The sequence below is a fragment of the Corylus avellana genome, chromosome 9 (genome assembly GCF_965113065.1).
Source record: "Corylus avellana chromosome 9, dhCorAvel1.hap1.2, whole genome shotgun sequence".
NCBI classification, from domain to species: domain Eukaryota; kingdom Viridiplantae; phylum Streptophyta; class Magnoliopsida; order Fagales; family Betulaceae; genus Corylus; species Corylus avellana.
Window position 1 is genome coordinate 21632568 of NC_142498.1, and position 13676 is coordinate 21646243.

Consider the following 13676-nt stretch of genomic DNA (forward strand, 5'->3'; position numbering starts at 1 on the left):
TCCCCCCTGGAATCGAAGACGGATAAAACAAAAAAGTTGTTCATTATAACCGGTTGCATCATCGCTATTGAATGACACTCCATCCCATACCCATTTCTTCAGTAAAGTAAAAGGCTAAAAGCCTGTCCCGATTTGCTTCCTTTAATTACACGTAAGGGTTAATATTTAGCAGATGCTAATAAATGTTTATTTTATGGCTTATGAGAGATTAATTAATTAGAGATGTTGTGATGCAACTCACACGTTACTCTTTAACTCTTTTCATTGTGCAATAATTTGTTTCCTTCGGTTTTGTAGGATCATCTCTTTGGAGAAACCGTCGCAATGGAAAGAAGACAAGCTTTAAATGATTGATCTAAATGAATACGTTTATCCCAAGAATTTAGGTATGAGAAAGAAACTTTTGTTTACCCTTTTCATAAAATACATTAATTGATTATTTTGCCCATTCATATGCCCTCTATCCTAGACTAAACATTTGTGCCGGAATTAAGATTGACCGGAGAAATTATATAATTCATTCTCATCTCTCAATTATCTTTTAACCATTTTCATAGTGATTAGATAAATTTATTGAGTTTGTATGAGATTTATATGAATCCACAAGGTTAAATGGGATAAGATGAGGAAAAAATAGAAAAAATATTGATGTTAATAGGGTTTTAATGGTATTGACGTGAATCAAATAGGTTTTGGGTTGTCTGAACACCTTTTTGTGAAGAAATTCGTGAGCCTAATTCATTTCATAAAATTGATTTAATAAGAGATTGTTGTCCATTTCTTATAAACATACCAAAGATCTTGTCCACGTGCAATGTGAGATCATTCCTCAACACCCTCCTCATCCTCATGCAGGCCAGTATTTTTCTTGGTCATTGTCAGGAAGTAAGTAGTATAGCTACATTCGTTTTGTGGTAGGCTATAATACCATGAAGAAATTCATGGACCTAACTCATCTCATATAACCGGTTCAATAAGAGACAACTGTCAATTCTTGATAAACATACTCAAAATCTTGTCCATAAGTAATGTAGAATCATTCCTTAACAGTTTGAACATGTTAATTTTATATTAAAAAAAAAAAAAAAACTCTCTTTCATGTAAGACTCAAACAAACGACAATTCAAACAAACGATTACAGTCCACCGTTGAATAAGATCTTAATACCCAAGTTTGTACTCGTGATTGGACCAAGAAATTTCTATTGAAGTATTGGAAACACGGCAGCTTTGATATTTCAGTGATGCTTCCTCTCTTTCTCAAAGGTAGATGTTTCAAGCCGACATGAATAATTATTGGTAGTTTATGGGGCCGGAGATTCTGTTGTTATTTTGAGAAAGAAAAAAAAAATTTGTGACCACATGAATAGTGACTCGAGAAAAAAACACTTGAATATGACATATCCTTAACTTTCAATCTACACTATCCTCGTTTTTTCCTTTTTCTGAGCTGTATCTACAAAATTTGAACCAGTGGTCACGATTAATAGGGCACATCTATAAGTCTCACTGTTCATATGAAATATCTAGAGATTAATTTCACTTGTGGTCTCAATTGCTGTGTCATAAAGCAAAAGTGGCCCATCTTAAATCTTCTGAAAAATTCTCGATAACACTCATTTGTTCAAGCAAAGAGTACACGTATCCGAACACCTGCTCAAATAACTAGACCACTCACTCCTGCAATCTAGGCAAAAGATTATAGGGTTCAATAGGTCATTTTCTGGTCATGTGTTCCAACTATCATTGCTGAAATTTCAAGCACTTAAATTAAAAAAAATAAAAACGCCAGCTTCCAATATGGCGACATGACAAGTGACTACGGCGTAGTAGACGCGGCACTGGGCCACGGGAGCAACACGGAAATGATCTGTCTAGGCCCTATCCTGTACTAGCCATCAATTTCTATTAAAGCCCACCATGAATAACTTTCCAATATATAATTTCTATATATTTTGGAATCTTGTGTTTATTTGGTTCTCCCTCACATGAAAATAAATAATTATATGATCTTTAATTCCTGGTGGTGATATTAGCACTAGCAGGGGTAGGGGATATGAATCTTGTGGTGAAAGTAGGATTACAAGAAGATTTGGCAGCATTTTGAGAGACAAAAGGGGGTCCCTCCATTGATGGAAACAAAAGCAAATAAAAAAAGTTATGTTTATAATTTAAATATAATTCCCCTAATAATAGAAGGGAGATGACAACAAAATTTAAGAATAGAATATTGCCTACAATTTCCTTTCATTTGAATTGCTGCTATCACCAATCATTGTGTGCAATTTCACGTATTTCTTGCATTTTACGACTCAATTTGTTATGTTTCTCTCAATATTTTAATTTGGTTAGTATACCTTATGCATCTATTACAACGTCCTAATTGTTTTCCTCAAAAAGGTTAAAAAAAAAAAACCCTTAAAATTAATATATATAACCCACGGCGTGTACATGGGTTTTTTTTTTTTTTTTTTTCCTGAATTTTTTGCTTTATTTTTTGAATTTTTAGAAATATATTGTAATCCCAACCATATATTATTATGAGTGGGTGTAGGATTACACATTAGAGAATAACTTCTATGTGGTTTGTGCATAAAATAAGGGTTTTGTTTAAATTATCCATCGGTTGCCACATCAGTTATAATACTCTAAGAAAAATTAAACACTCACACTTGATTATGTCAGGTTTTATTAATTTAAAAAAAAATTAAAAAAAAATAAATATAGAAGGGTGGCAAAGGGAGGTGGGTGGCGGTTCGCCGCCACATTCGTTGGCCAGGGTGGCCGCGGGGTGGAGGGAGAGAGATTCGATTGGGCGGTGGGTGAAGGAGTCTGGGCGTGGGCAGTAGTTCGATTTGATCAGTAGAGGCTGGCGGTGGTTGGCGAAGGCTGACGGTGGCTAAATGGCTAGGGGTGGGCAAAAACCCGCCCAACCCGCCCCGCCCCGCCCCGATCCGCCCCGCCCCGCCGGATTTAAGTTTTTTTTTGGCATACACGGGTTGGGAAACATCAGACCCGTGCGGGTCGGGTCGGCTCGCGGGTATAGGATTTTTTAAGAGGCGGGTAACCGCCCCGCCCCGCCCCTATATGTTTAAAACCCTAAATTCCTAATATGATATCCTCTATTCCTCTTCCCCCTTCCAGACTTCCTCTAATCCTCCATTTTTGATGGGTTTTAGTCCAAATGTAGTTTTTAAAAAAGTTACAAAAAACCAGTTTTTTAAAAAAAAATTACAAAAAACCAGTTTTTAAAAAAAAAATTACAAAAAAACCAGGACTTAAATTGAAATTGATAGCCATTAAAAATACCCGACCCGCACCGAGCAACCCGCCCTGTTATACCCGAAACCCGGCGGTTTTAGTGCATATAACCCGGGTAACGGGTAAGGGTTTATCAAACCCGATGGGCACGGGTCGGGTGGTAAAAAACTCTAAACCCGCCCCGAACCGACCCGTGCCCAGCCCTATAAATGGCTGTGTGGGAAGTTAATCCTATACTTTGCAAACATGTAATTTTTTTTCAATTTTCTGAAATTGATGCTAAGTAGTTTACACAAAAGTTGACTTTTGGCATGACTTTTGTGCCACAACCACATAACAGCTACTCTCTTACACATTATCAAAAGCAACATGCTGGTTGGCAATCGTAACATAGATCAGGCCTGTCAATCTAGCATATAGTATGCGATTTTGGGCTTATCAGGAAAGATGTAGGCCCAAGCAATCTGAGCCATGTTAAGCCCTAGCTTGTGGTTGCAGGCGACCTATATGAAAGCAAGCATAATTTGTTTGCCTTTTTTATTCTTATTTTGTGGCCCAACTTATTTGTGTGGACTTTAAGAAGGTCTACGACACACAAATGGTTTTTTTTTTTTTTTTTTTTTTTTAATTAAGAAAGTTTACATATTTTCTTTAAATTATTATTTAATTAATAATGTCATTTTCAAACTTTTAATTATCACAATGTCTCTCTTAAACTACCAAAAAATTAATAATGTCTCTCTTTTTGCAAGCCTTAGGGGGAAACATTATCAATTTTTTAATAGTTTAAAGAAGACATTGTCAATTTAATATATTAAATGTATTTAGAGTATGTAATTCTCACGTATATTTAGAAATACATGTTAATTTAATAAATTAAGCCTTCAACCTAGTTTTATCTTAGATTAAATCATTCTCTTTGACCGCCATAAAAGAGTTCGGGAAAGAAAAAAAGAAGAGAGAAAAAAAAAAAAAAAAAAGCTCAGTAGGTCGTAAAAGAAGGCCAAGAGAGAGTACAATTAATCAAAAACAAGAAAAATAGGTTACATGCACGTAATTGTAAATAGCAAATTGGAAGGAATGGCATGGTTGGTTCACTTGGTTGGAGATTTGGATCTAATCTGAAAAGGATATTGGGAGATTTTAGACCTTTTTCATCATTTGACCATTCTTTCAAGACACCGACCTTTCCTTTATTTATGCAATGACCCTTTATCTCATGCACCAGCAACAATTATTTTATTCCCCCTCCTTTTCTTATTATTTGTTTCAATGATGATATCCAACCAAAATCTATAAATTAAGACATGTGACCATGCTGCTTCCTACTAATGTCAGCTGTCGACGAGGATACCATCAGCTAAAGACACCCCCCAATTATACAAGGCCGCCTACTCATTTAAAACTAACTACAATAACATTTTCAGATTATAAAAATCCATTACTATATATATTAGTTAATGTGTGATCATAACAAATCGAATTACAATATATTAAGGGTAATTTCGAGTTCGTAATTTTAAACATTTAGTAAAATTATGGTTTGACCTTTAAAATTGTGTACTTCATTGTCTATGATTTGAGAAGGTAAATTTTTTTACACATACTCCCAAATTAAATATTTTTCAAGATTTTATTTAAAAATACATTTTTAGTCTACGAAATTATAGGGTCGTGACCAAAAAGACTCTAACAATGAGAGCTTTTATCAAATGGTCGGCCTTGTTAAATTATTATGACCTCTATCCTCATTTTCCGTTGAATATTCCACGTATATGAAGAACGACGTGTGGGGATTGCCATTATAAGCGTGATTCTATCTTTCTTTCCCAAAAGCTATCAATGCCTTTGGTTAGGGAAGGTTGCAAAAGAAGCTTTATAACATTGGACCTTTTTTTTCTTTCTTTTCTAACCTTTTTATACCATGTGCGACAACATACGATGGCCAAGGGGGAAAAGAAATCCAATTGCAATCAGCAATATTTCATTCTAAAACTAGTTTACGGCTAAAGTTTTGGTTGAGGGTTAAACCTTTAATCTTAATTGGGATTGTGAATTCAATGTTTACGGCAGCCAACTTTATTGGCACTAACCCGTGTGAGGAATAGAGACCATTTTTCTTATCCCTTATAATCTACTTACATAAAATATTTTGGTATTATGTATGAGCATAACATAATACCAAAGCATTTTAATTTACTTTATAAATTTTCTCCTTCCGTGGTATGGTGTTTGCTCAAATATCAATTCTTAAGGAGCTTGTTAAGACACAATGCCACCCCATGCGACCGCTTTAAAAATAGATTTGTGGGGTGCGATATTGAGGTCCATAAAAAACTTTAGTTTGTTTCCCTTAACACCAATTGATTTTACGTGGAATGACAACTCACTGTTAGACAAATAGTATCAAAGTCAAAAAGTCATTGGATCGAGTCGCAAGAGCGTCATCGTGGAGGAAAGCTCGTTGAGACACAATGTCATTCTCTGCTACCAATCTAAAAACAAGAATTGAGTTTTTTTAAAAAAAAATCTTAAGGCTGTTGAATAGTGATTTGGTTAATTAAACCGTAAATCCTTAAGATCGTGACATATGATGAAGCCTCCCTAACTTTATAGACCTCATAAGCTCCATGAGTTTTAAGTTATGGGCTTGAAGTTGAAGCAAACCACAAGCTTTCGGTGGTTAAGACCTCGCTGTCTCCACTCTCCAATCAAAAAATAAATAATATCCCCCAGACGTCATCGATCAATTTCTTGCAACAAACCAAACATGATGGATTAGACTCAACAAACCAAACATGCATTATCAGTCACCTTTAGTATTTAAGTGCGAAATAATTAATAGGGGCCCCAAGATGTTACAATGCCTTCAATTTTGTCCTCAAATATCGTACACAAAGCTGCAGCCACCAGACCAATATATACACCATTAATTACATTTATACCCTCACAAATTCAACCTGAACTAATGCATCCCGTCTTTTAATGTTTATCAAAGCATTATTATCTTAAATATTTAAGCATCTTATTAATATTTTAACACTCATCCTTAATAAATGAGGTTCAACACGTAAAATAGTTAATTGAAATAAAATGTAAATTATGAAACAAGATTTATACTCAAGATCTTTGAGTTGATTTCTAAAATATTATGTAAATAAAAAATGATTAATCTATTCAATTAATCAATATTTTAATTAAATAGTTTTGAACATATGAGTATTATCACATCAATTTAATATATTACATAGCATTTAAAAAAAAAAAAAAAATTGAGTTGAGAGAGGACCAATGGAAAAAATTTTAAAAATACAGGCACAAGTGCGATGCAGATGTATATTATATATGGATGCATCCGTGGCATGCTAACAAAATCCATAAATATATGCATACCACTTGCATCGTGGCACAAATGGGGCCACCAATGATTCATTATAAAATCTAGTCATCCTACGTAGGAAAATGTCTAGAATTTCGCCAAGTGTAAGGATACAATCCGCTCTCCCACAAATATCTTAGTTTATTGTGTTGCGCTCCCACATTCCTTGCACGTGAGGTCACAGTGGAAAACAATGCATGAGAGAACTGGGGACCACCGTCCAGATGACGTGAATGGCTAGGATTTCTCGCGTGTCACCATCTGAACTGACAGACCTAGTCGAGGAACCCGAGGAGAAGATCGACGGTCACAGTCCCCTCAACGGCTAATTTCGTAAAACACGATCCAACGGTCGAAAGCGCTTCGGCGGTTGCCGCCCTACAGTAACCCAGGTCTTGGACTTAAGGGGGTAGCCGACCGCAACGGTTGTCGGTAAATTAGGAGGAACAGTAACATTTAAATTATTTAATTCCATAAAAATCTAATATATACCAAAATGAAATAAGAAAAAGTCGTAATGATAATAAAGTAGCCGTTGGAGCTTTGTTTCTATAAAAAGGGCGTCTGTGTTGACACAAAGATCCATGAAAGTAGCGTATAGAAAGCAAATCTGAACCCTCTCATCTAGGGTCTCTCTCAGTTCCTTTTCTGGGTTAAATAACTTATACCCAACTTCATATGTTTGATTTTTCCTTCTGTTAATTTCTTATAGTTAGATCTGTATAAGTTTCTTGTTTTGTGAGTAATTGTATGAGATCTTTCAAATTAACTTGTTGATTTATGTTTCAACTTTCTCAAGTAAATTAATCTGGTATATATAGCTGTTATTTTTTGTTGTTTGTTCTAACAAGTTTCAGGCTATTGATCGGGTTATTATAGATCATCGCCTCTGTTTTCTTGTTGAAGATTTAAACAATCTGACTATGGATGCAGCTCTGGTACCATATTCGTCACTAGACCAATCAGTTTCTCCCTACAAGCAAATCAAAACCCCAAGGAAAAGCGCTCGCGCTTTCATTTCTAAGCCCTCTAAAAATCTCTCCCCCACAAACATCCATGGCGGTCTCTTGCTGCACCACCACCCTCCTCCTCCTCTCTCAGCCTCAATATTCTTCAGCCACTCATTTCAACCACATCATCAACAACAACCACCTCTTCTTCCTCTACCAACTCCCATAGCCCACCAGTACTCTCTTCCTTCTCGAACCCGAAAGCCGAACAACAAACGCAGGGAGCAGTCCCTGACTCCAAAGAAATCAAAGCCCACAAAGAGAGAGGATCCGAATAAGCAAGACTTGGCGCCGTCGACTAGGCGAGCTGTTTCCGAGTGTTTGATGGTGGCTTCCACTAAGCCGTTAGGGCCCGACCCGAATGATCTACCCAAGGATGTTTCTCGGGTATTCTCGTCAACGGCGGCGGGGGATAAGAGTTTTGGAAAGGTCCTCGCCATAGAAGAGTTGGAGATGTTTTCGGGTACAGTATTTAGTCTGGCTCCGCCTCCGAGTAGCTTGCCGCTGCCCAAGTTTTCTCTGAGGCCAAAGCTTTGTTGCAACGCTGAGGCTGCCGGAATCGATGCCGGAGCGACAGATAATCTCCGGCGTATGTTACGTCTCCGGTGAAGTTGTTGCCATTTTGGTTTGTCGTTTGGTCTTATGTGTAAATAAAAGCATCAGCCTGGGTGGGTGTTTTTTTTGCTGATTGTGCTGTAATATGTCTTTTTCTTTTTTTTGGATGAATTTGTGATCACCACCTGTGTTTTTGAATTGGGGTGCACACAAACATACGAGGACGATCGGGTCCTTGGGACTAGGAGAACACCTGACGGTCTATTTTGTTTTTCTTTTGTTTTTTTAGTTGAATAATATTATGTACTTTTCCTTTTTGCATGAAATAAAATAAAGTATTTTTCTGATCATGGTGGTTTGTTGAAACGCATGGGCATTCTAGAGTTTTCAGCACATATACGAAAGAAAGGATCAGTTGACCTTAAATTTGAGCTTGGTTCCTAAAATGCCCTTCATCTCTCTCCAAAACCATAGCCACTGCTGCCATTAGAGGGGTTCCTTTTCTGCTGTGGCTGCTACCTCAATAAAATTGGTGGTCTAAGGGCAAAAAGTTATATTAATTTTAATTATTAATATAAAAATTAATGTAAATCATTCTTCTAGCTTTTTGAGATGTAAAATTACCAATCAATTTTTTTAGGTTCATGTTTTTTGTAAATATATTATTCTCAATAGATGATAATATGACTAATCTATTTTATCTTTTTGTAAGATAAACAATTGTAATTGGTATATATATATATATATATATATATGGATCGTGCTTTTAGTTTGAAATTTTTTAAGATTTTAAACATGTTACATCACTTTTTTGTTAACATTTTTTTTTTTTTTTGATAAATTTAAGATAAGATTTGATAAGAGCGTCAAAATTGGCGCTCATAAGACTACACACTATGGGCCGGTGACACAGAAACTTCTGGACAGCACGTTTTCCCTTTTAGATTGGGCAGTAGAAAAGTTGGTGACTACTTGTGGTTATGGTCTCTGTTGTATTTTCATTTCCCTTTATTTATTTATTTATTTTTATGTTGTTTCCCTGTATTGGTTTGTTTCTCCTCTTCTTATCCTTGTACTGTCTCAAGTATTCAAAAAATAAAAAAGTTAATATCTAGTTCACAAAATAATTGATCGCTAAGCCTCACCCCTCTTTTTTCTCCTCAAAATATTATTACCTTTTTAATTGTGAAACCTGTTTAATTCAAGCTAATCAAACGGAATAGGAAGAACAATGATCAATAAACATATTTTCATACACAGCTAACAGTTAACAGATCATAGAGTAAACAGGACAGGGAGAGAAAGGGCAGGCCACTTCAATGAAGGGTATTTCTCATTGATGCCAGAGGAGAGGTAAACCACATTCATGCATGTCCTGAAATCTCATTTTTGGTACAAACTTAATTCTCTGAATACTTATGGCCGCATTTGGTACAACGATAAAATGTAGTCTGCCCTTCATCTGCTGATCTCATCTATGGCGACAAAAAAGATAAGAAAATGTGCAAGTTCTTAAGAACAAGGCCCCTTGCATTGAGTGCTCAGAAAAAAGAAAGAAAAAAAGGTATCTAATATTGAATGGTAGAATACCTGCATAGTCCAAAACTCAGCCTCATCATTATAGCATTTTTCACACTTCTTTTTCACCTGCCAAGACAATTATTATTGCAGCAGATTCCTGGGGAAACACCATGGCTGCAAATCAAAACTATAAAGTAGTTACCTTTGATAATTGTACTTCCTGGTCACGAATCAGCGAGATACCCAGCTCCATTCTGATATCCTGCAACACAACAAGGATACATAGGGAAATAAACTCGGTGCCATGGCAACTTAATTGAACTTAACAAAGATAAAATCAAAACTTCGGTGTATGAAGCAACTAATTCCACTGCAGAAGCTGCAAAAAGGTCCTGATTCCAAGTCAACATTTTGATATCTAGAATATATGATCTATGTTTAGCAGTTATTGCTTTAGTCTAAAAGAAGATAAACTCATAGTCCAACAAGTACATGTAAAGTGTAAACATGAAAAATGTGGATAGGATAGAAACTTAATGTGTCAGAAGCCAACAACTAGGTGACTTGACAGGAACTGAACATCCTCATGCATCATCATCTATGTAATTCCACATATAACAATGGTTTATTTTTCTCAGTAATACAATTAGCAACAACCAGACACTGAAGTTTGCCCTCGTCCCCTCCTATCTCCCCCTCTCCCTCCCTTTTTCTCCAAACAATTATACATACAAAAGTACAAAATCCAGTAAAAACCATATCTTCAACATCTGTTACAGAGGCACAATATATGTTGGGTGCATGTAGCATTATCACATAATTATTAGCTCCTACTACATAATAAGCTACCACATAGTAAGCTCAGCCATTATGAAAGACATAATAACTTAACAAAACAAATGCAACGGGAGATCAGTTTAAGGCATACCTCAGTTGTGATTACATAAGATATTTCTCTGTTACAAATCTCTGAAGACAACAGAAACTAGTCAGGAATGCACAAAATCAAATAAAAATAATACATAAATTTAAGAAATAGTTTCTCGGCCTATAGTATTGTAAAAGCACCGCCCTCAAGCAAGAGAGACACTAACATGTGTCTCCTGCCATGATTGCAAAGCTACTAGATCACATAGAATGACACCAAAATGGGGAAAGGAATCCCACAATGGAAATACAGAGAGAAGTTCCCATATAATGTTTTAGGTATTTTGTAGTTCAGTATGAAATTTTAAGTAAAACATGTAACAATCCAAATAAGCACAATAGCTAATGCGACAGCTATACCTTTCACACTGCGCTCAAACTTGCATTGAGGGCATTTAGCGTGTTTAGTTGATTTCATAGATAGCATTGTTCCGCAAAGGTCGCAAAACAAGAAATCGCGTTCATGAGAATACGCCATGAGATTCACCTTCAATGAGCTGTGTATTGAGGAAGTTCTATACAAATAATGAGAAACTGCAATGATTTAACTTGTATTGACAATGAGAGAATTTCAAACACATTTTCATTTAGAAATGATGCAAATCAAGAGATGGTTAGACATGAAAAGCTTTTTCTCCCACACATCTGAAACTAAGAGATTAGCTCAGTTTAAGTGGCTAGGTAAACGTATCACAGCTTACCTAATTTTCCAGTCTTATCAAGCTAAGATTAATACCAGTCAAAAGCTGAAAAGGTTACGGTTGGAGTTGTCTTTTAGTGTGCATTGACGATTAATCCTATTTGGTTAAAGAGAATCTTCCATTTGTTAGTAATCCATCTCACACAAAGATATATTATGTCACATTGTTGTACAAATAACATTTGAACTGTATATTGTTTCTTAAGATTTGATACCGACTATGACAATGAAAAAAGAAAACTGCTATGAAACGAATCAACATGGGAATTTGGCAGCCCATTTAGCCTTTAAAAAGGGTTCTTGGTGAACTTTTTTTTATTTAAATAAAAAGGTGACCCTTCATCATTGTTTTACAAGCCCAAACTTCCATATGATTAGCCCAGCTATCTCCTTCTTTTGGGTCCGTGTTTCCGATTCATCACATAATTTTGTTATTTACAAGTATGTTTTCCACTATGCAATTTAAAATCTTAGAAGATATTAAGACCATTATGGTTTATGGAGATATACAACCGCTCGAGTGAATTTTATAGAACATTCCATTCTGCAGTACAAACTCTTTCATGCATTTTATCAAAAACTTCATGTACCTATGAGATTCAAAGTAACTGAACCCCAAATATATATATATATATATATATATATATATATATATATATATATATACTTCCAAAAGACCAATCAAGAATACAAAACAGAGATAGATTCATGTACCTATAAAAAAAAAAACAGAATACAAAACAGAGATATCAAAAATTATATCCAATTGTGCGAAGAGACAAAAAAAATCATTTACAGAATATTTTCATTCGGGTCCACCCATTTACGAATCAACAACGAAAAATCGAATGAGATTAAGAGGGAAAGGAAAAAAAAAAAAAAAAGTTAAATGGAACCTTACTGAAAGTCGGAGAAGCGGAGGTCCAACCCGAAGACGACGGACACGAATTCCTGGATCAGGTGAAAGGCGAAAAGGGCTGGAGCTACCTCGATATCTTTGTTGGTCACTCCGGAGTGTCCTCCATTCCTGCCAGGGTTTTGTGTTTAGCGCATCGCTTCTTTCTTGTTTTTTCTTTTCGAGTTTTCAGGGTTTTGTGGTTTGGACCGATTATTAATGAAAATAAAACATAAAGCGGGTTTTGAACTTTTGGGCTTTTAGAAGCCCATCTAATTATGATCGTGGGTTTTGGGCTATGATTATTATTGGGTTTGAGTTGGCATCATGTACACCATTAAACATAATCATATAAAATCTTGATCAATTATATATATATATATATATATATATATATATATAATCTTGATCATAGAAAATTATTTATCTTCATTTTACTTAACTTAAAATTGAAAAGTTCTTTGTTCCTTAAGCACATAAGAATATCATGTTTTTTTTTTAAATAAAATTATTAATACCAAAAGGGGTGGCATAGTAACATTAACCTCAAGCTCAATCACCAGATAAGCCCACAAAGGAGGAGAAGAGATGGTGAAAGAGAGTTATCGGAAGTGTATCGGTGAGCTTGCTCGGATGCCCTAGTTATTAATTTGTGAGAGAGAGGTTAAGAGTAATGATACTATGCTACCCCTTTTGGTATTAACAATAATTTTCTTCAACTTAATTATTGCTATTAAAAGATAATGAGTTTTCCATATGCTAAGAAACAATTTTATAAACTAAATTTTAAAAAAAATAATAATAATAAAAAATAAAAAATAAAAAATTCTAAACTCCACTGTCGCCCACATTGATATTTGAGAACTCCCTGTCCAGGTGACCGCCACCATTGATATATCAAATCTATTATCTAATCAAATCACATGGCTGGGAATTGGAGAGAGAAAAAAATGGCTGGTGGTCCTGACTAAGCTAAAGAGCCTGGAGGCAAAAGTGGGCTAAGTAATAATTTCCTTCCAATTATTGAGCTATAATTTTTAGAGGCAAGACCCCAGCGTCCTAACTAGTAAACAGGGGATCCTAACTGCAAATGCGGCAATTAAGATTATTGCCTTAATTGCCGTGCTATTATACTGGACTGGAGTGTGCAAAGGAGTGCAGCTAATGACTAATGTAGTCCCATGCTACATCTTTTATTACAAAGTTTATAAATTAATGTGATAATTTATGTCATATTTATTATATTATTAATACACTGCAATGTGACATTATGTGTGGATGAAATTAAAATTTTGGGTTTGAAAGGAACCAAACTAAAAATATTAATACCTTTAGAGATATCATTTTCAGAAGAAAAAAAGAAAAAAAGAAGTGTTATTGTTTGAGAGAGAAAGAGATGGAGAGTTAAGGAGCCGAGTTGTTTGTTGGT

General features: G+C 35.3%; 2 protein-coding genes across 6 annotated transcripts; one reads left to right on the forward strand and one right to left on the reverse strand.

Annotated features, from left to right (window-relative positions):
- The first annotated feature begins 7181 nt into the window (after positions 1-7181).
- Positions 7182-8554, forward strand: LOC132189730 (uncharacterized). The gene has a single exon (XM_059604508.2). It carries the CDS (start codon positions 7563-7565, stop codon positions 8256-8258), a length of 696 nt encoding a protein of 231 aa, XP_059460491.2. The 5' UTR covers positions 7182-7562; the 3' UTR covers positions 8259-8554.
- Positions 8555-9424: 870 nt separating this feature from the next.
- LOC132189815 (DNA-directed RNA polymerase I subunit RPA12-like protein) lies at positions 9425-12432 on the reverse strand. 5 transcript variants are annotated; one of them, XM_059604613.2, is made up of 6 exons: positions 12254-12432; positions 11013-11149; positions 10654-10694; positions 9928-9987; positions 9795-9851; positions 9425-9679 (listed from the first exon to the last, which is right to left on the reverse strand). In XM_059604613.2, the coding sequence occupies exons 2-6, from the start codon at positions 11128-11130 to the stop codon at positions 9605-9607; spliced, it is 351 nt and encodes a 116-aa protein (XP_059460596.2). In that variant the 5' UTR covers positions 11131-11149; positions 12254-12432; the 3' UTR covers positions 9425-9604. The 5 variants fall into 5 exon arrangements, with proteins under 5 accessions (XP_059460596.2, XP_059460593.2, XP_059460595.2 ...); XM_059604610.2 differs by having other exon boundaries at positions 11013-11167; XM_059604612.2 differs by having other exon boundaries at positions 11013-11186.
- Between the last annotated feature and the right edge of the window lie 1244 nt (positions 12433-13676).